This window comes from Gastrolobium bilobum, unplaced genomic scaffold (assembly GCF_033153095.1).
Source record: "Gastrolobium bilobum isolate Gb01-03AN ecotype WA unplaced genomic scaffold, APGP_CSIRO_Gbil_v1 utg10441, whole genome shotgun sequence".
NCBI classification, from domain to species: Eukaryota; Viridiplantae; Streptophyta; class Magnoliopsida; order Fabales; family Fabaceae; genus Gastrolobium; species Gastrolobium bilobum.
In genome coordinates, this window is record NW_026897207.1 from 1 (window position 1) to 21,589 (window position 21,589).

The following is a 21,589-nucleotide window of genomic DNA, read 5'->3' on the forward strand; positions in this document are numbered from 1 at the left end:
AAAGCGACAAGTCGATGAAATATTAAAAAAATAAAAATTATGTAAGGATTTTGGAAACTTAGGAAGGGGGAGGGGGCGTGAAACAGTGCGCCACCGTTACTTATTGTTTTCGCGAAATCTTTTTATTATGTTGTTGGAGATGAGTTATCTTATGTTAGTAAAATAAAATTATAAGATGGATCCACAAATGATTGGATAGAAAAAAAATAGAGGTGAGACCCACCTTTGTTATGTGCGTATAGAAAAATGGATTATCTTATATTGAATGAGATAAATATAACTCATTGTTTTTATTGGATTAATTTAGTATTGTAAGAGTAGATAAGAATTTTTCAATGTACGCGGAATGCATAATCACCTAAACGGCTAAACCTATAGTCGTGTTAAGGAAATAGTTTAGAGCTTAAGTCTAAGCTAACAGAACAACAAAAATTTAAGTTTAGCATAAAGTAAACATGCTTGACATAGAAAAGGCCATGAGTATTGAACCTGGTAGAAGGGTACACAAGCCAGCTAAAATTTATTACTTGAATTAACGGTGAATCTCCCAGAAGCAATTCTTCCATATCTTTCCTTCGATTGATTCATGTTGTTTTATAGAACCAAAGTTTAGTCGGCTACATAAAAACAGAATTGCTTTTTGACCCGTTCGCCCCCTTCCTTACATGATCACTGCGGATACATTATTAAAATTTTTACTCTGATTCACTTTTTCTTCATCTTATAAAGATACAGTTGGCAGCTGTCCTACTCGACCTCCATCAAGTGGGAATGCTTTTTGACTTCAAAATCTTCAACCAATGGGAATTTTGTAACGTGGTCCAAGATCATGGTCCTTCCACTAAAATATTGACAGTTAAATTAATTTTTTTTCTCTTTCATCTCTCCTCAACCTTTTCTTCCTTTCCTCACCGTAGTCCCACCAAATAATTTTTGGTCCGGGACCTTAGAAACTTTGCTCCAACCAATGTTAGTATTCGGATACAAGACATCACACTTCTACACATTAATTTTAAAAAATATTATATTTTGATATGTTAGGACACATTTTGATATTAAATAATATTTTTTATTTATATAGTGTATATTATATTTAATATTCAATAATTTAAAATAAAATAAAACTAACATTATAATACCCCTCAATTTTGCAAAAATAATAAAATATCTCAAATATTTGGAATAGGTTATTCTGCCTACTCTTATTTTGCCTACCTTTGCCTACCCCTTTCAATACCGTTGGACTATAATATTATCCAATGATGGGGATTTACTATATAAAATAAAATCTTTTACCCCTTTCTCTTTCTCAATGCCTCTCATTCTTTCTCTCTCTTTAATGGCGCTTCAGCATCAAAAGAAGGTGCAAGCTTTTTTCTCAATTCATCCAACTCAGCTATTGTTATGAGCATTTACATAAAAAATTGAAAAGGGGTGTCAAGAAGAAACAAATCCAGATGTCATATAGGTATGCATGTTGTTGGGCGTAACATAGAAAGAACAGAGATCCTTTCCCCACTTCAAGGTGAAAAAAAAAGATAAGAAAAAGAAGGAGATAAGTTGATTCGATTTCAAATTTCAATAGCAAAATAGAAACGTTAGGGTAATCGTGGATTAATTCAAAGGAAGGGATTCTTCGTGGTTTTCATTTTTTTGTATTTTTGTGGTTTCTGTCGTGTTCAATTATATCAGATTCAAGGAATTTTGAAAATTATATCCATCCAGCAGAATTATCATGTCATTAATCATTGATTGGATTTAGATTCAAATATAAATTCAGATTGTAAATTACGCAAATCGAAAGAGAGAAAGGGGAGGAGAGAGAAAGAGTGTGGGAGGTAGTAAGAAGAAAAATTATTTTATTCTGCAAATCTCCACCATTAGATGATATTATAATCTAATGGTGTTAAGAGAGATAGGCAAAATAAGAGTAGGCAGAATAACCTATACCCAAATATTTATACTAAACTCATTAAAAGAATAATTATAATCCAACGAATTTAATAGTTGAAACTAAAAACATAATGTAACGCAACCTTCAAACCGTTTTTTGAATCTTTACAACTCGAGTTGGAATGTCGAAAAATATCGGAGTATCCAAATTTGTTAAAGTGTCGGTGTATTATATATAGCCTTCAACAATAGTTTTTTTTTTATTTTTTTTATTTTTTTTATTTTTATTTTTAAGCCCTCTCTGACCAAAACCAGGAACGAAAGTCTTGATGCAATGTAGTGAGGGAATAGGTATGGTTGGTAACCTACTTTTTTTTCCAGGATAATAGTCTAATCTTCTTCAACTAGAGTTGTCATCTTTTGGTTTAGCATTATATGCTTAGCTTTACTTATATTTTAATTTTGCGTGATAGAGCATATGCTATGACCATTGAAAATAATAGCAACCTTGGATTATACTAAGAGTTGTTTTAGAATGCTCCAGCTATGTCTGTCCGATCTTATTCTAACTTGTATCATATAGCTCGAGCTACAAAGAAATGAGTGTTTTAAATGAAAAAGTGGGATATGAACTAGAGTTAATATGCCATCTTCTATGATGTACTCTAGCGTGCGTGCAATACACTTGGTAAATGCATTACGTCAGAAATAACATGTGGATTTGGAAGATCATAAATACATATCAAAACCTATCAGAAGGCTTGCTTGGTGTAAGAACCTAAACCTCTACCCCTTAAAAGTCACTCTTCCAAAGTTTTATAATGAGAATGACAATTATTTTTTCCTTTTGTAAATCTACAAAGTGCTTTTTTCTTAAGCTAAAATTTATTAAAGAATAAATATCTTTTTTGGTCCTCAGCAAATTTGATGCCCGCTTTAGTCCCTAGCAAATAAAAAGGTTATTCATGGTCCCTAAGAAATTCAAAATGGACCCATTTAGTTAAAATCGTGGTCCCTCACATTCAAAAAAGACCTATATTAGTCCCTCAAAAAGACTAAAATTGATCCACTTTAAATTTCCTAAAGACTACGAATAGCCTTTTTATTTGTTAGGGACTAAAGCGGACATCGTAAAATTTGTTGAGGATCGAAAAAAGTATTTAATATTTATTAAACTTATGCTAGGCAAAACAAGTAAAATAAGGTCTTCCACTCATACCGCCGATTTCATCGGCAATCAATTTGTTTCCATCATTATCATAATTGCTACTAATTTGAAGCAACTCATATTTCTATTAGTTCGACCAATAAGATTAACTCATCACAACAAAAACATCAACCACAATTAAGCTCATGCATTATCCCACAAAATGGTAAAAAAAAAAAAAAAAAAAAAATGGACTAACTTACATCGATCAAACAACACAACTGAACTATATCAAAAGTCAAAATTTCAATAAGATCCGTTGAATGCAATTCAGCAGCTAGATTCATGCTATAACTACCTCTTCTTTACTTCTAGCTGTGAATTTTGTTAACAAAGAAATACATGATGACTGAGGCTTCAAAATCCCATAATATGAATTGATCCAAATGACATTCTTGGCAGAAGAAATTCCAAAGAATTAGATAAAATGTTAACGTACTGTCAGTAAATAAAGCAAAAAGAAAAAAGTGAGTGCACATTCAAATGGCGCCATATTGTCTTTCTCTTGGTTTCCATGCACCTTGAGAAGGACCAGGAGGGCGCTCCCAAGTGGTTTCGCTGGCAAAGGCACTTTTAACATCTTCTGGCCGTGAGTAGCCTTGCCCAACTCCATTAACCTATTTTCATGAGGCATTCAACAAATGTTAGATAAACATGACTTGAAAAGGGAAAATATGGAAATATTATTCATACTCAGAGAAATATTTACAAGGTTACAATATTTACAAAAAAACTAATGGGCCTAAAATGGTAACCCCAAATCCTAAACATAATCTGTCTAAATCCTAAACAAATCTGGCTAATAAAGGAAACAAATAATTACATATATTTTTTCAATATTTACAACACTACTTCTCAATCTGAGGAATGAGTGTTTATCATTCACAGCTTGTCAGTAAGTTCTTGAAATCTGTCTGTGGGAAATCCCTTGTTCAAGACACCTGGTAGTTAACGACCAGAGGGAATATAAGGTGTATTAATTAGTTCGCTGTCAAATTTTTCTTTGATAAAGTGACGATCAATCTCAATATGCTTGGTTATGTCGTATTGAACGAGATTGTGAGCTATACAGATGGCTGATTTATTATCACAGAAATACTTCATAGGTCCTTCACATCTTATTTTGAGATCATCTAGGATAATTTTTAGCCATAATAATTCACAAATGCTTTGGGCCATGACTCGAAACTTTGCCTCAGCACTTGATCTAGCAACCACATTGTGCTTTTTACTTCTCTAGGTTTTTAAATTTCCTTATAGAAACATTCAGTAGCCCGAGGTTGACCGTCGATCCATTACGGACCCAGCATAATCAGCGTTAGTATATACTTCCAAGGATAGATTTTTCCCTCCTGAAGTAGTAGTCCTTTGTCTGGAGTGACCTTTAGATACAGGAGAATTCTGTCTACTGCATGCATGTGTTTCTCCCTTAGGTCATGCATGAAATGACTGACAATGCTAACTCCATAAGCCAAATCAGGTCTAGTATAAGCAAGATAGATCACTCTTCCCACTAGTCGTTGATATAATAACCCTCACTAGTAGTTGTGGATTTAATATTGAAGAAAAATTATAAGGAAAGTAGAAAAAAGAAAAGAAATAAAGTCACATTTGGTTAGAAAGGAGTTAAAATGACAGTTAAGAGGTAAAAATGTAGGTAGACAAAATTACCCAAAAATTGAAAGTGATGTTAGAAACATGAGTAGAAAAATATTGTAGTCTACTAGGTAATGTTTGGTAATGAATGGAGGTGTGTAGATAGATAAGCTTATACCCACTGGTAAAGTAAACTCACTTAAGCTTATACCCACTGGTAGATAGATAAGCTTCTTGTGTTTATCACTCTGCATTTTCATACGGTTTCTAGCTTGCAGTAGCTGAGATTTTAGCCGTGAGAGGATTTCATCTCTTTGCACCACCAAGGCCTCAATTGCCTCCACCTTTATTAATCCTCTAGGACAAGGAGGAATATGCATAGGTTGTTTACCAAAGACAGCAGTGTATGGAGCCATACCAATGCTTGAATGCACACTTGAATTGTAATGGAATTGTGCCCATCCTAGAAATTCTGACCAGCAATTCGGTTTTTCGTGACAGAAAGAACGCAAATACTGTTCAAGATAACGATTAGTTACCTCAGTTTGCCCGTCCGATTGCGGATGATATATGCGGAACTAGTGTGCAATGAAGTTCCACTTAACTTGAATAGCTGTGACCAAAACTGACTCACGAATATAGGATCTCAGTCAGTCACTATTGATCTAGGAAAGCCATGATTGTAAACTACTAACTCGCAAAAGAGTTTGGCCACTGTTGTTGCAGTAAAGGATTGAGGCAATCTGCCAAAATAGGCAAATTTTGAGAGCCTATCAACTATAACTAGAATAGTTGACTATCCTCGAGACATAGGTAATCCCACAATAAAATCCATAGACAAGTCTTCAAACACCCCTTCTGGTACAGTTAAAGGTTGCAGTAGTCCACTCGGTTTGCTCGTTTCATATTTAACTTGCTGACAAACCAGACATTGAGCCACAAAATTTCTCACATCTTCTCTCATGGAACTCCAATAAAAAATGGCAGAGAGCCGAAGAAACGTGCGCAAAACCCTTGCATGCCCTCCCACTAGTGTAGCATGATATTCATGAATCAGAATTGGAATCAAAGAATTGGAGCTTAATAAAAAACGGTTACTATGGAATAGGATACCATCCTTAATTGACAATGAACTATCCGCTCCAGGATCAGTTTTAAATTTTTCATGACATTGTAACAGATAAGGATCCTGTGAGTTTTGCTTCCTTACTTCCTCAAGAACATTAAAGACCGGTTCTGAAATCAAGGTGTGCAGCCCCCATCATCATGCACTCTTGATAACGCATCTGCTACCACATTACTACTGCCCCTTTTGTACTCAATTGTGAATGAGTACCCAAGCAATTTACAGAGGTATTTTTGTTGCTCTGTTGTCTGGATGGTCTGATTCAGTAGCTCCTTTATACTCTTATGGTCAGTCCTAATCACGAAATTGGAGCCCAGCAAGAATTGTCTCCACCGTTTAACAGCAGCCGTAATAGCATACAATTCCCGTACGTAAGTGGAAGAGTTAGCCATCCTCATTCCCAACTTTTTACTGAAGAAAGCTAGAGGTCTTTCCTGCTGCAAGAGTACTGCTCCTACTCCACTGCTTGAAGCATCTGTTTCAATGACAAAAGGAAGAGAAAAATTTGGTAAAATTAATATTGGAGTCTTACTCATGGTTTCCTTCAAATGATGGAATGCTGAAGTTGCTGCCTCGGTCCACACAAATTCTTCTGAAACCTTGAGCAGATTTGTTAGTGGGGCCGCGAGCATGGCATAATTCCTTACGAAACGACGGTAAATAACCCGTAAGGCCCAAGAATCCTCTCAATTGTTTCAGATTACAAGGCAAGGGCCACTCCATCATGGCTTGAATTTTCTTCGGGTCGGCATGAACTCCTTGGCTGGATACAACATGACCCAAATATTCTATGGACACAGCCCCAAATGAGCATTTAGACACCTTCACGAAAAATTTATGTACCTGCAAACAACTCAAAGCAGTAGCCAAATGCTCAACATGTTCTTCCATAGATTTACTAAAGACCAATATATCATCGAAGAATACAATTATAAATCTGCGTAAATGAGGCTTGAACAGCTGATTCATCACGGCTTGGAATGTAGCTGGAGCATTAGTCAAACCGAATGGCATCACTAGGAACTCATAGTGGCCCTCATGGGTTCTAAAAGCTGTTTTTTCCACATCTTGAGGCAGTACCCTAATTTGATGGTACCCTGCTCTCAAGTCAAATTTGCTAAAAATTCTAGCTCCCCCTAACTCATCTAGGAGCTCATCAATGGTTGGAATGGGAAACCTGTCCTGCACTGTGATGGCATTCAATGCCCTATAATCTATACACATTCTCCAAGTGTCATCCTTCTTACGCACTAAGAGAATAGGAGATGAAAAAGGGCTCTGGGAGTGCTGTATTAAACCAGCTGCCAGCAATTCAGTCACTTGTCGCTCTATCTCTGCCTTCTGATGGTGGCCATATCGATATGGTTTAACATTCACAGCCCTTGATCCTTCTACTAGATGTATAGTGTGATCCCTGCCCCTAAAAGGAGGAAGCTCATGTGGAATCTGGAATACTTCTTGATACTGCCACAAAACATCCCACAATTTATCAGGAATCACCTCCTTAATAGCCTTCAGTTCACTTCCCGAACCACTAGGACTGTTTTCTGTATGCTGCAACAATGCCAAGCAACTCAGCTTCCTGCCATTCATGTAATTCACCATGTCGTCGGATTCATTACTTCCCTTATTTCCCTCCAACAAAACATGTCGTCCTTGCCACTGAAATTCCATTGAAGAGCTAACATAGTCATGGGTGACCTTGCCAAGGGCCGCCAACCAAGGCATTCCTAAGACAATGCTAAGGTCACAAAGCTCCAACACCCAGAAATCAATGGTGAACTCATGACCTTGTAAGTTGATTAGTACCTTAAGGCATTTCTTATCAGTGGACAAAAATTCCCCATTACCTAAGAATACTCTTATTCTTTTGGAACGAGTCATAGGTAAGCACAAGTCAAGGGCTACCTGTCGGTCAAGGAAATTATGTGTACTTCCAGAATCTATCAACACATGAAACACACGGTCCTCAATAATTGTTGTGAACACCAAAGAACGTGTGCCTGAATGATCAGCCAGGGCATGAAGAGCACCATCCTGTGAGTTTTTATTGCTGCTGGTCGAATGCCATACAATCTCTTCTTCCTCCTCTAAACCTTCGTGTACTTCATCAACATCTCCCACCATTAAAAACAACTTGATTTTACACTTGTGCTTAGCATGCCACTTTTCCTCACAGTAATAACAAAGTCCCAACTCACGCCTCTTATGCAATTCTGCATGACAAAACTTCTTCATATTGGTAGGAGCAGGTAATGCCAATAACGGATTAGGTGCAGGTAATTGAGGCACAGTGGGCTTTGGAAGGTTTATTGGAGGTACTGAAGTCGATCCAATAGAAGAACCCCCAGCGTCATGAGAAGAAAAATTCTTAAAGCCAAATTTCTTACCACCCGCAGAAAAGGAAGCACGAAGTTCGGTATGATGATCATCATAAGCCAATGCTTGTTGCATTGCTTGATGCAAATTCATCGGTGATCTGAGTTGCACTGTGCTTCGGAGTTCAGGTTGAAGACCGGAGACAAAAAACTCAAGATATAAATCATCACCCAACCCTGGTACCTGGTTAAGCAACATCTCAAATTGCTGTATATACTCACGAAGGGTACCCAATTGAGTCAATTTGGACAATACACCCTTAAGATTCGTATAAGCAGAGGCTCCAAACCGCTCACGCAGCAACCTTGTCAAATCTGGCCACAAACCAATCAAGCCACTATTATACATCCACTGGTACCACCCTGATGCCATACCTTCCATGCGCAACCCAGCCATAGGAACCTTGAACTCTTTCGGAATTTGTTGAAGAACAAAGAACAATTCAGTTCGAAAAATCCAATTATTAGGGTCCACACCACTAAACACAGGAATCTCCAAGCGAATTGCCTTGGATACGTTGCGGCCATCCACTTGTGGATGAATTGGTGGAGTGCGAAAAGGAGGATCTCGATGACGTGCATCCATGGCCATCACCGTTGTATTGAGTTGCTGTAATTGAGAAACTATCAACGCTATTTGATTCTAATAATCATCCAAGCGAGTTTCCACACGGGAAAGGTGCGATTGATTGTCAGTCAACCGAGTATCTACACGTTGTTGGAACGTGTTGAATTCCTCCGCAAGATCCTGAACGCGCATTTCGTTGAACAGGTGGAGTTCAAGTGAAAGCACCAGTTGTTAGGAATTGACCTAACAAGAGAAGAACAGAGAAAACAAGAGAAAGAAAAATAACTGATTGTATATTCTGAGTAGTAATTCCAATGCTACAATGTGTTTCTTATATGAATCCATCTGTACTTATCCTATGACCACGTATTACGGTTAACACAGCCAATACATAAAGTGTTATTACTAAAGGCATATGTGTGCCACACACACAATACATCATCTATTTCTATGACACGTTTCACATGCACCCACTTAAGCTAAGCCACGTAATCTTTCAATCTCACCGAAGGCTGCTTTTCTCTCCTAGAGCTTCTTCTTGTAACAATCCTCCTTTTCTAACAAACTTGGTAAACCTTTCAAACCAAGCCCTTGAAGAAAACTTTAGTCTCTAAAGTGATTTCTTCAACTTAGAAACCTTCCCTCCAAACTTCTCTTCAAAACTAAGGGGCGCATTCTATAGAATTCCTCTTCCAACTCTCAATTGAGAACAAAAAAAAAAACCGAATGAAAATAGAGAAGAAAAAGAACAAAATTAGATACCGGCTAGGCTTGATTACGCCATAGCTCTAAAGCCACGAGCACAGTCACGAAAAATAAAGGAAATAAGAAACCCCTTTTTTATATATATATTTCTGATTAATAATTAATTGTTACAAAGGGTTAGGTTGTATAGGCTCACACAACAAATATATCTCACTCAGTCTTAGGAGCTATACAATTTTACAGTAGCTATCCCTAGAAATTTGTTAAGTCAACTATCTAAATAAATCTTTTTATTTTCTATACCATCACTGAAAAGGATAAGGAAAATGAGCAATTTTCCAATGATATTATCAAATAAGAGAGGAAATTAAGCCCCAAAAACAGAAAGAACGAAAGAATCATCAAGGAAAAAGGAAAATACTTAGTCATTCCTTCGAGCCACTTTAAGAAATTTTAGAACATTTTCATAAACAATAAAAGTTATTGAAGAAGCAGGAGCATTTTTCAAAAGGTTTGGGGTAATTCCCTTGTAAAAACCTCGGACACCTTCAAATCTGCAAGAACAAAACAAAATCTATAATACACAAAATAATTAACTGAATTCAAAACGACCAAGAGCATATTAATTTGGATAGATGCAAAATTAACAAAATAGAGTATTCATAATTTGTTGGCAGTGTTGCACCAAGAGTCAACCTATTGTGTTGCCAAGGCCTAAGGAATGCAATGATCTTTAATCACCAATAATATTTATGAGTCCTAATCCAGTTTCACCTTCGTCCTTTGTCAATGAAAAGATGCAAACTAAATCTGGATGGGTTTTAATGCGTACCGTGCAGTTTCTTTCACAACATGCCAACTGTCCATATATCTCGGAACCCCATCACCACTAGGTCGTTGCTGCATTGAGAAAGAAATTTCAGTCCAGCTCTGAAAACGATGCACAGTTAAAAGAAAAGCAGTATGTAATATCCCTATCTTCGTAATTACACTCTTGTACCTGCAATCGAGCCCGTATAACCTGAAAAAAAAAAAAAAAAAAGGAGGAAAAAAAAACAGTGTCTCATCAGAAAGCAACTTCTTCAAAGATTGATTTATCATAGTCAAGGACTCTAGAGTCTAAAATCCATCTCGTCCAAAAGAGAGGGGAACAGACAGTGGTACCTGAAATGGATAAGTTAGAAGTATTGCAGCAATTTTTGATGTTGCTCCAAGAACGGCATAATCAACCGAATTCTGGGGAAAAGAATAAGTCATGAAAACACTCCAACCGTAAGTCTTGGAAAAAAAGCCTTGATATAACACAGATTAAATTGGAATCATTTGTAAGCATCACATAGCAGGAAGCTGAGAGTACTAGACTCAAACCCGTCTTAAAAAGACATAAGCTTGTAAAAATGAAATGTAGGATACGCATAACTACATTTCCTCTCATTTAACATGTCCCTGAATTCAACACAGTCATTTGAACAACTTAATAAAGCCTTAAAATCTGAAGGAAGGGTGGTATAATATTGCAATGCATTAATTTGAACTAATTAAGCAATTTTGACAAATGGTTCCATGCATGAATGGAAGAGCCAATATGTTATGCACTAGTTTATGTTATATTCTACTTAAAAAAAATTAACATAACTCCACAGTTTGGACTGCGTTAACCCATGTCAAACAATCATTTAGGCACCAAGACAGTGGTTGATATCAGCTTATATACCATGACCAAGACAGTTTACGATCTAGTCAAAACTATAGTCATCCTATCCACATATATGCATCAACCTTAGAGTTATTCATGAAATGCATCACTTTGCTTTACCAACCTGGAGCAATGATTTATAGGAGCAAGATCTCAAAGAGCCTTAACAGTGGCCAAAAAGGTCAATTATCAAACAATCATTTAAGAAGTGTAAATGGTCCAGTACATGTATATTTTCAGAGTTAAATGGATCCAAGGTCCATTGACTTACCAACAATTTATCAGGGTTTTGATGGTGTATTTTACATCCCTTACTCTTCAAATCGACAATAAATTTACGAAGCTCCTCATATGCTGTGAACTGAATAGCACCATGAGATACCTGCTGAAGCACAAAAATAAAGTAAGATCTCAATAAACCATAGAAAGACAATAATATGTATGATTTTGTGAATACTTAATAGTTAATATAGCCAATCCGAATTTTAAAATTGCCCTTCCACATCCTAGAAAAAGCAGCAACCTAATAATGGCTTTAGTAAATACAAAATAAACTAAAAAAGCTTGATAAATAACTAAAACACTTGAAGAAAAATTATCATATTAAGGTATAGGTTTAAATACAATTAAATTTTCAGCCATAAATTCAGGGAACCTTATTAATATCCTGGCAACGAAAGAATTACCAAATTTAAATAAATATGCAATCCACCCAATGAATCAGATTAAATGACAAGCAGATTCTTCCTTTATTTTCCAGCCATGTTTTCTGGAAGTTATTTCTACTGCCACTTCATCCCATGTAATGAATTGAAATTTGTTTATATTTAAAATTTAGAAATTTTATGGAAAAATATTTCCAATTTGAAAAAAATATATAACTTAAGTGGTTAATTAAGCTAACATGTTTCTTATGTTCCAAATGGCTCTTTTTAGTCCTTTTTCCCTACATTTATTTATTTTTCTTTTCCTCCGTCTTTTCTTGCTTTCATTTGGGTTCATTGACCACCAACCCCAACTAATTTGGGATAAAGTTGTTATTGATGATGAAGGTAGTTAACACAAGATTTCTCTTAGGATATTGTTAAACACTCCAATAGTTAAATGTTCCTAAATTATCAATATTTTGGACAATGATTCCTAAACTGTAATTTTCCCAAATCTTTTTTATGATGATAATAGAGGGTGAGCCTTGACCAAGGTTACAGGTTCAAGTTTGGGAGACAGTCTCTTTACGAAAATACAAGGGTACGGCTACGTACCATTGACCCTCATCCCAACCCTCGCAAGTCGAGGAGAGCCTCGTGCATCAGAGTTTTCCCTTTACAAGCATGTTTCTGTGCTTTACTAAATATCACTAATGATCATAGTGACATAATATAAAGTTTGAGAAAAATGTATACGCACTACTTGAAAATCCGGGCAGTTGCAACTAACCCATCTTAAACTTTTTTTTTTGGTAGAACCATCTCAAACTTTTAAGCTATCAGAAAAATCAGGACAGAGACAGATCCCTCCATCGAATTGTCATTTACATAACATGATCACTATATTTAAACATATCAAGCATATACTCCACTGTCATTCAAAACAAAATCTGCAAATCATTTTAATACCCTTTTTTTTATATCATACTTTTGGTCTCAGATGAAAAGTTTGAAAATTTATTAATCGCATTTGTTATAACAGTCCCACACCAATTACATTTGTAAAAATAGTAAATTATTTTGTTACTAGGATAGTTCATTAGTTAATTGAGCCTTATTTTAGGGAAGTAATTATTTAGTTTAGCCTATATATTGTAATGCATTGTACAGTTCATTTATCAATTCAAAATTAATATTCAGTCCCTAATCATTGAAGTTGATATCAAATCAAAGCTCTTGATTTGGGAAACTCTACTTCTGCAAAATTAACCCTAGCCTGCTTGTAAAAAACCAATTAACCCCAAAAGTTAGATGAAGACACTTATATTATTTTATTATATTATTCCTTAATATACCCCCTCACACCAAGAGCCTTGTAAGATTGAAGCGTGGACAATTTATAGCCCTACCACACCAAGAGCCATTTTTTAGGGTTTGAAACATGGAAATTAAACATTATCAGAAAAATGGGGACAACAAGAATTGAACTCTAGACCCTTAAATTGTAAAACTTTGATACCATATAAAGAACCAATAGTTAAGTTGGGTGGTTGACATGGTATCATTGCAAGCACCTTGGTGCCTTCATTGAACCCATTCCTTTCCCAATTACAAAGCCTGCCATAGCTATCGCCAGCTACCACCTCTTCTCTAATTGGACCCCACCAGAAGAACTGCCAACTACCATCTGGCCAACCATCAAAGACCCAGCTTTGACGACAAACCCAATGATGGATCAGCTTTGATAATAAGTCTACGACGCCAGGTTCTTCTTCTTCTTCCAAACCCAACAAAGAACGATTTGAGTTGATAAGGAACAAAGTTCTATTATCTCCTTTCCATGCATGAAGAAGTTAGTCCCAGTCAAGTCTACGACGCCAGGTTCTTCTTCTTCTTCCAAACCCAACAAAGAACGATTTGAGTTGATAAGGAACAAAGTTCTATTATCTCCTTTCCATGCATGAAGAAGTTAGTCCCAGTCAGAAGCTGCTACTTTATTGTCCTCAATCCAACTTCGAAATTCCTACTTCTCAAATTTGGCTTCAACATAAGCATCTTGGACACCCTCCTTTCTCTTTGTTATAGTCTGTCTATATTTTTGTCTTCATTTTCAAAAGAGTGTAATCTTTTCACCCGTTCCCTCAAGAAAAGGAAAAATGTCTTATACCAATTATCCTATTTCCTAATTTGTCTCTTCTAAAAACCTTTCTATGCAGCACAAGAGTTTCATTTTAGTCTTTGGTTCTATCATAATCCCAGCAATGGTGCAAGAAGGGATGAAGGATAAGAACTGGGTTCAAGCCACAAATGAGGAGGTCAGGGAATTGGATAAGAATGGAACATGGGAGATTGTTGAATGACTAGGGGAAAAAGACTAGTCAATTGCATATGAATATATACCTTGAAATATCAGTCTAATGATACAATGGATCGATATAAGGTAAGGTTAGTTGCAAAAGGATACACTCCCACTTATGGAATCGACTATCGGAAGACATTTTCTCCAGTAGCAAAGATGAATACTATAAAAGTTTTACTCTTTATCTATGTTGCGCCGACACTGACACGGGACATGGGATACGACACGACACGGCACTCCGACACGTTAATTCTAAAAATGTTAAATTTCGACACGTTAGGACACGTTTTGATATTATAAATATTTTTAATTTATGTAATGTATATTATATTTAGTATTCAATAATTTAACAAAAAAATAAAGCTAAACTTATAATACCCATTTATTTTGCAAAGAAACATAAGATACCCAAATGTTTATATTAAACTTAATAAAATCGTAATCGTAATCTAACGAATCTAATAGTTGAAACTCAAAATGCAACGCAACGTAACCTTTGAACCTTTTTTGAGTCTTTGCAACGAGTATTGGAGTGTCGGGAAGTGTCGAACACGACACGTCATGATTTTTGAAGTGTCGGTGCTTCATAGCTCTTTATTGCTGCTCATCGTGGGTAGGAATAGATGTTAAAAATGCCTTCATCATGAGATTTGGTGAAGGAAATCTACATGGAAATTTCACCCGGATATGATAATCCTTGAAGAGAAAATAAGGTATGCAAGTTAAAAAAAATCTGTCTATGGACTAAAGCAATCTTCCCGTGCATGGTTTGGAAGATTCACAAAGGCATTGGTGTCTTTGGAATACAGATAGAGTCAGGTTGATCACACTCTTATCTTAAAGCATTCAAAGAAGTTAAAGAAGATTCCACTTTCAGGCTATCATGGGCAGAAGAAAAAAAAAAAAGAGGTTATGCTTTTTGAAGAATCGATCTCAGCCAATGGATGGGGAGACACGGCTTCTCTACCTCAAACCTAGCATAAAAGGAAAAAGAAAGGACAACAAGAGAAGCAGGTACAATCTTTTGATCGTTCAAGAGAAGGAGAATGGACAAGGGCTTGCTACATCATGGGGAATTTTAAGCATAAGAGGACAAAAAGCTTGCTGATGCTGGATGATTGTCTCCATTGGACATTGAGCTGACTTCACCTTTCTTTTTCTTCTTATTTTGATTTGTATTAGTTGTATTTCAATTATGACATAATGTAGTCATTTCTAGTACTTTGTTTTGTAACCATGAGCTAAACTCACTTGATTGGGTGGATAAAGCACTTAACTTGAACCTTTTGTTAGCAATTTAAATCAGTTTTCTTAATATTGTTTTTCTTATAAAACTTTGTTATTTACTAGCAATTTATAAGCAAAGATATGTGGTTTTGATTTGCCGGAAAGTAATTAAAATTAGACTTACATTAAGCAATGTGAGTTGGTTGAGTTGTGTTAAAACTTAATCAATTTAGTAAATTTCAGGAATGCATAATCATATGGGCTTGACTTGATTTCTGGTTTCATGTCTTGCATAGGAATGTGTAAAAAATGAAATCAGGGATATTAATTGAGTCTGTTGCAAAACACTTGCAAATATTCGAGTTCTGGTTAACTGATTGAATTGGCGTATCAATTTTTATAGCAATTCTGGTGACAGTAGCAGTAATGAGAAAATTGATACCCAGTCCCTTCCATATCTGATCTTTTGATCAAATCTTGCCTTGCTTACTAATTTACATCTTCATCCTTTCACCAATTGACTTATATGACTTGTTTTTATTTTAACTCCTCAAGCAACCACTGGTTAGTCACTTGCATTCATCACACTTTGTTAGTTTCTATGTGGGACGATACTCTTACTCATTCTATATTACTTGCATGAGTATATTGTTGTAAATTTCTAGCTGCCACACGCACAATATTCATTATAGATTGGAAAAGAAAGACCTTTATCTTCTTCTTTTTCCCCTCTTTTTTCTTTTTTCTTTTGGGTGAATAAGGCTTTTATCTTTATTTAAGCACAATTTCACACATTATATTTGATGTTTAATTAATTTTTTTAAGTGCCAAGATCGACAGGCAAAATAACAAGAGCCAGCAACATACCAGAAATAGACCAGGAACTATCCCTCTGTAAAGTGCACTAAATCCTTCTTCCCTCATTATGGTCCTAAATGCATCTGATATTTGATTTTTGCAGATAAAAAAGTTTCATGACTGGTTAGCAATTCACATACTGATGAATATAACCACAATAAACCAAATATACAGCGACTATCATTTTTTAGGTAGTTGAAAGAAACATATCCATCTGACCCCCATTAAAATAGAAAAAATAAAGTCAACTTATGTACCTGACTCTTATATCTTAATTGATCATTCCTTTCTCAAAACAAGTGAAATCATCTATATAAAAAGTAAAGTTTAAACTATGTTTTTTTTCCTAATATTTAAACTACGGTCTGAAAATCAACATCATCCAAAATAATGCCATGGAATAAATGGGATGAATAAGTATGCTTAATACCGGTTAGTATTAAATGACTGAATATTTATATTTTTACACATATAGTGGTGATATAGAAACTGCCATGACCATTTTTATGTCAAAAGGATAAATGCTCCACAAAATACTCTGACTCAAATAAAATCAATGGGTGAAAATGATCTATCTTTCAACTTCTGGATACTAATTTCAAAACCAACTTGGGGTAAGGTAACTAAGATTAAGAAAGATTGTGTAAAAGTAAAAGATAATAAGTAAGCTATAAATTTATAGCTAAAGTCTGGAGCTGAAGTAGAAATGACATGAATACTATGAAAGTAAAACCCCAAAGTGAACAGTTCAGAATAAAGTTAATGTAAGATGGGGAGCAGACCGTAAAGCCCAGCGTATGGCCGTGTCTGATGAAGAGGAGTCTGAAGCTGCAATCTTGTTTTTACTAGCCAAACAGGATTGGTGCACAAGCAAACCTGACAATCGGCAATGAAACCAAAATAACTAAAGGTTCAGTTTTGACCCCATTCAGGAATGTGCGAAAATATGTTTGGCAGACTTTGGAATCCCAAGCATCCAAAAGTGAAAGATAAGCATTATCTCGAAGATATGCACACAGATAAGGAAGTAGTAAACTTAAGTATATAAGCTTTCTCACACACTCTACATACAATAATTTTCATTGGCAAATCCATCTATACAGTTTAGCAAAAGTATTTCATTATATCACTTCTTGGGCCCAACAGAAACAAGATTTAACTTATAAATACAAAACCTCAGGAGATGCAGGAACTCAACTCTATCAACAAATGAAAACAAAATCCAGCAGGGTTGAACAACATATTAGCTATCCAAATATCTTACAAACAATTATATATGTGGCCATCCATTCATAATATTGGAATTTTGCACACTCACCAAAGCACCTGCTTCAGCAGCCGAGGCAAGATGAAGACCTGCGTTCAACTTCTCCTCCCTGTTCCTAGCATATCTTTGTTTGGCTTTGTCATAGCTATAATTGAAAAAAAAAAAAAAAAAGGAGTTTGGTGTCACCTAGGAAAGCAATCAGATGGACCAGGGACCACTCAAACAAAAATAACAAATCATTCAAGTCTGGGAGATAAAAAAATAAAGAACTCCAGTGTGGTGAATAGAGAGGGGAGGGATGGGGGGGAAGAATCCTTTGACATGTTAAAGAACAAGCAATGCGATTTCTCAAAAGTTGTTTGATGTTAAATACAACTACCAGGTCCTATACAACAGTCCTATCATACAAGTACATAGATGCTGAAACCACTCCTTAATTACTAAGGAATAGTGACGGTAATACATGTTTTACATAGAGAACAAAATAATTCTTCCATAAACATGTAGTGTAGACTAGGAGATATTGGCATATTGATTTGGCCCTGACTATGAATAAAGAGTTAGATGTGTGTGCGTGTGTTTGTGTTTGAGTATGAGTGTGTGTGTGTTTGTGTTTGAGTATGAGTGTGTGTGTGTGTGTGAGAAAGAGAGAGAGAGAGAGAGAAAAGATTTTCAAACTCACTGAAACAAGTTACAATTAAACTGGAGAGGATACATACTACATGCACAAACATCAAAGAGTGTGCCACAAAATAAAATATCATTCTCTCCTAGTGAGCGTCAGATATAAAAATGATAGTTTAAAGATGACCTAATACAATCAAATTCTCACTGATGGAAGTTGGTACTTACAAAAAGAAATATAAACCCCATGAAATAGTTGACCCAAGAACCCCAGGAAGAAAGCCTGCATATAACCCTCTTAACCCCTGCAAAATAAAGCTTGGCACATAAGTAGAACATTCATAGTATGACATACACGAAGTTCCTAAAGCAAAAGTTTCTCTCCTATAATTGCAATTGCAACAGATGACAAGTTGTCAACACCAAACCCATCAATTATAAGTGGAAAGAAAGGATATTGAGCCTTATTTCTATGATCCTAGCTGCAGAGATCCTAACATTTGTGGAAGAAGGACCATGCACATGTAGAAAAATGAAGTCTAATGACTTAAGCCTTGACACTTGTGAAATACTGACACTCAAAAATGGTTGCAGTACCGGTGTTGGAAACGTATGATATTGGATACTTCTGGCCTACGTATTTTAATTATTTTTTGAATATGAGTACCAACATAAGTGGGATACCACAATGATCAGATAAAAGATAGTATTTTATTGTGTCTGCAATGACTAATGCTAACTTATGACATCTTCAATTTAAGGCTTGTTGTATCTAAGCCATTTCATGTTTAATAATTTTTAGAATGTGTCATATCCCCATATGGACGTGGTACAGATCCATGTCCACGTATGTATCCGTGCTTCCTAGCTTGACACAATTAGTCACCAAAGATCTGTTCGCGTTGATCTCATTGTGAATAACACACCACAATATCTCTATTCCTGGTATTAATCTTATTCAGTTTCTCTACAATCTTCACAAAAACCAGAAACAATAGTGCTAACTTTATCAAACTCGTCAAGATATGTGACATTAATCCTGAACATCAGCTATACTATCAAGGGAGTAAAGGTGTCAAGCAATTCTATATATTCTAACAAGCTCTATGGCCACTAGGTTCACCAATCGAGGTAATTTCCTTTCTTAACATTAAAATCCTAATATGTAGTAAACCATAGCCAAAAGCCGAGAACCTAAACAAAACGACAAACCTCCAAGCGAGCAATGGTGAAAACGGCGTGAGCAGTGTTCTTATAACTGGGAAGATGAGAGACTCGACCATCGTTAACTGCAAAGTCAAAGAGTTCTTTAAAAAAAAAATTGAACGCACGACGAATCTGAAATCTTCATTTAATATGAGAAAAGAGAGAAACCTTGGAACCTAGTTCTGACAACGTCGAGGGGATGCACAACGGCGACGGTGGCGAATCCTGCGGCGGCGCCGGCGGTGGCGTTCTCCCACTGCCATTGGTCGTGCTTGGTCGCTCCCATTGAAGGAAGAAGAGCGGGATATTATTGAATTGAAAAATGGAGAGTGGGACAAGCGAAGTGTGATTCTGTTTTATTGGGAGCCTTTCTCTCAAGTAATTGTCTCAAAACCTTGCCTTCATGAGACAGAGAAGTTTGGATACTTTCTAAACGTTCCTCTGGAAGTTTGGAAGAGTGTTTGTCAAGGACAACTTTTGTGTCAATTTTAAGTGAAACACCACCTTTTGTCAAGGACACAGAATCAACGACACTATGTGTTTGATACTGTTCAATATTATTAGTGTTATTTTTAGAAGGAGTTTAATGTCTTAATTCTGTATTTGTTTCAAATCGAATTAGTCACGAAACAAAATTGATTCGAAAATTAAAAAAAAAAAAAACAATACGTTAGATTTTTGTTGGCTTTTAACATTTATAAAAGAGAAAGAATTATGAAGGACGGGAGATATAAATTATTTATAAATCTGGATTAAAATATAATTATTTTACTTAAAACAACATAACGGGTCATGTTTAAACTGAATTAGTTAAATAGTCAATGAAATCGTGAATATATCAAATATATATATATATATATATATATATGGGTTAGGATCATTTTACACCAGTGTAAGTTATACTCTTAATCTTGTCCACTGATCCCATTTATATCTAAGGGCTCAAATTTTTTAATAATGTGAGCCATTTTTTATGTAAAATAACAAATGCTTCTCCCCGTACATGTATATATTGACACCTCATCTATTAAAATATTTGAGATTTTTTTAATGCTTGCTTCATAGTCGACATATGCCAATTATTTTCCTTGATGCTATTGTGATTTTGTTTAGCTCTTTGAATTTCGGCCTTAACGTAATTTTCGTATTCTGTTTTAAAGTTTGTTTTGGGGCTAGGGAACAGGCGAGTGTGCCTTGAGTTCCTTTGTAAACTTGCCCATGATCTGTTTGGTTAAATGCTTGAAGCATTTACTTGTTTGTTCATTAATTTGCAATTTCTGCTTGGTCTTTTTCATCTTGTTTATGGTTTGTTGACCTTTCAACTCTCTATTGTTTTTTAATCTATGATGCTATAACCAAGGAATAGAGATTAAATCAAGTGTTCCGAGGTTTTGGTAGCTGGCAGCTACTTTTGTTACCTGATTCATTCCTTGTGATTATGATTTAAATATGTGATGGTAAGGCTACATACATATAGCAACGCATAAACACTTTGGTGGTGCGGCATAATTCGCGATACAGATATGTCATCACGGCATATCCCCAGTTATATTCTTCATATTCATCTAAATCCCCTAAAATAAGTACCAAAAAACTTAGAGTTTTATATATATAATGTTACAGAAAAGTAAAACGCGGTCCTGCAAGTGATAACGACATCGTTTTATGTACTTGCTTCTTTTTATTTACTTGCTTCCCTTTTTATTTGTTTCTGAAAAGAGTTAAAAGGCGAATGCAGAGTGGAATTTGGTGGGAATGGAAGGAAGTGAGAGTGAATCATTTTTTGATTCGCATAATCTGATACCGCAACTCTTCCTTAATGAAGTTCCCAACACCTTCGACGATGTCGTCACTTTTACCTGTAACACTAATCACCCCCTTTCGCCTCTTCTTTTTCTTCTTTTTAAATTCCATTACTTAGTGTTCGTATTTTTCAGGGATCGTTTTCACTCTCCTTTCTTCTTCTTTTTATTTACTTGCTTGCCTTTATTTTTTTTTCCTTTCTTATTTACGCAGGAAGACAAGCCACAGTTTCTCGCGCTCCACCGTGTAGCACCACCACTCCCCCACAACTAGAAAATCTTATAATCTTGCAAAGTCTCAATGTAAGTTCATCACTGAATCTCATTTTTTTCTTTGGTGTCCTGCATTTAGTGAGTTGATGCTGAAATAAATTTTGTAATCACCACATAAGGGTCATGGAAGCGAAACCAGATTAAGAGCTTGCTGATG

At 35.7% G+C, this 21,589-nt stretch overlaps 1 protein-coding gene across 5 annotated transcripts; it reads right to left on the reverse strand.

Moving 5' to 3' along the window:
- Positions 1-3,360: 3,360 nt before the first annotated feature.
- LOC133304908 (folate transporter 1, chloroplastic) lies at positions 3,361-19,820 on the reverse strand. 5 transcript variants are annotated; one of them, XM_061504995.1, is made up of 12 exons: positions 19,526-19,820; positions 19,364-19,440; positions 18,380-18,456; positions 17,579-17,672; positions 17,043-17,136; positions 16,270-16,343; positions 11,441-11,554; positions 10,638-10,709; positions 10,474-10,494; positions 10,306-10,373; positions 9,895-10,027; positions 3,579-3,717 (listed from the first exon to the last, which is right to left on the reverse strand). In XM_061504995.1, exons 1-11 carry the CDS (start codon positions 19,641-19,643, stop codon positions 9,895-9,897), a joined length of 942 nt encoding a protein of 313 aa, XP_061360979.1. In that variant the 5' UTR covers positions 19,644-19,820; the 3' UTR covers positions 3,579-3,717. The 5 variants fall into 5 exon arrangements, with proteins under 5 accessions (XP_061360977.1, XP_061360976.1, XP_061360979.1 ...); XM_061504993.1 differs by lacking the exon at positions 9,895-10,027 and having other exon boundaries at positions 3,361-3,717; positions 11,441-11,551; XM_061504992.1 differs by lacking the exon at positions 9,895-10,027 and having other exon boundaries at positions 3,361-3,717.
- Between the last annotated feature and the right edge of the window lie 1,769 nt (positions 19,821-21,589).

What these genes read in the sequence shown, in the direction of transcription:
- LOC133304908 (XM_061504992.1), bottom strand. Translation starts at nt 19,643, where the DNA reads ATGGGAGCGACCAAGCACGACCAATGGCAGTGGGAGAACGCCACCGCC. An exon ending in CTGCTGAAGCAGGTGCTTTG is followed by an intron (nt 17,137 to 17,578) that starts GTGAGTGTGCAA and finishes GCCGATTGTCAG; the next exon opens with GTTTGCTTGTGCACCAATCC. An exon ending in GCCATACGCTGGGCTTTACG is followed by an intron (nt 16,344 to 17,042) that starts GTCTGCTCCCCA and finishes ATCAAATATCAG; the next exon opens with ATGCATTTAGGACCATAATG.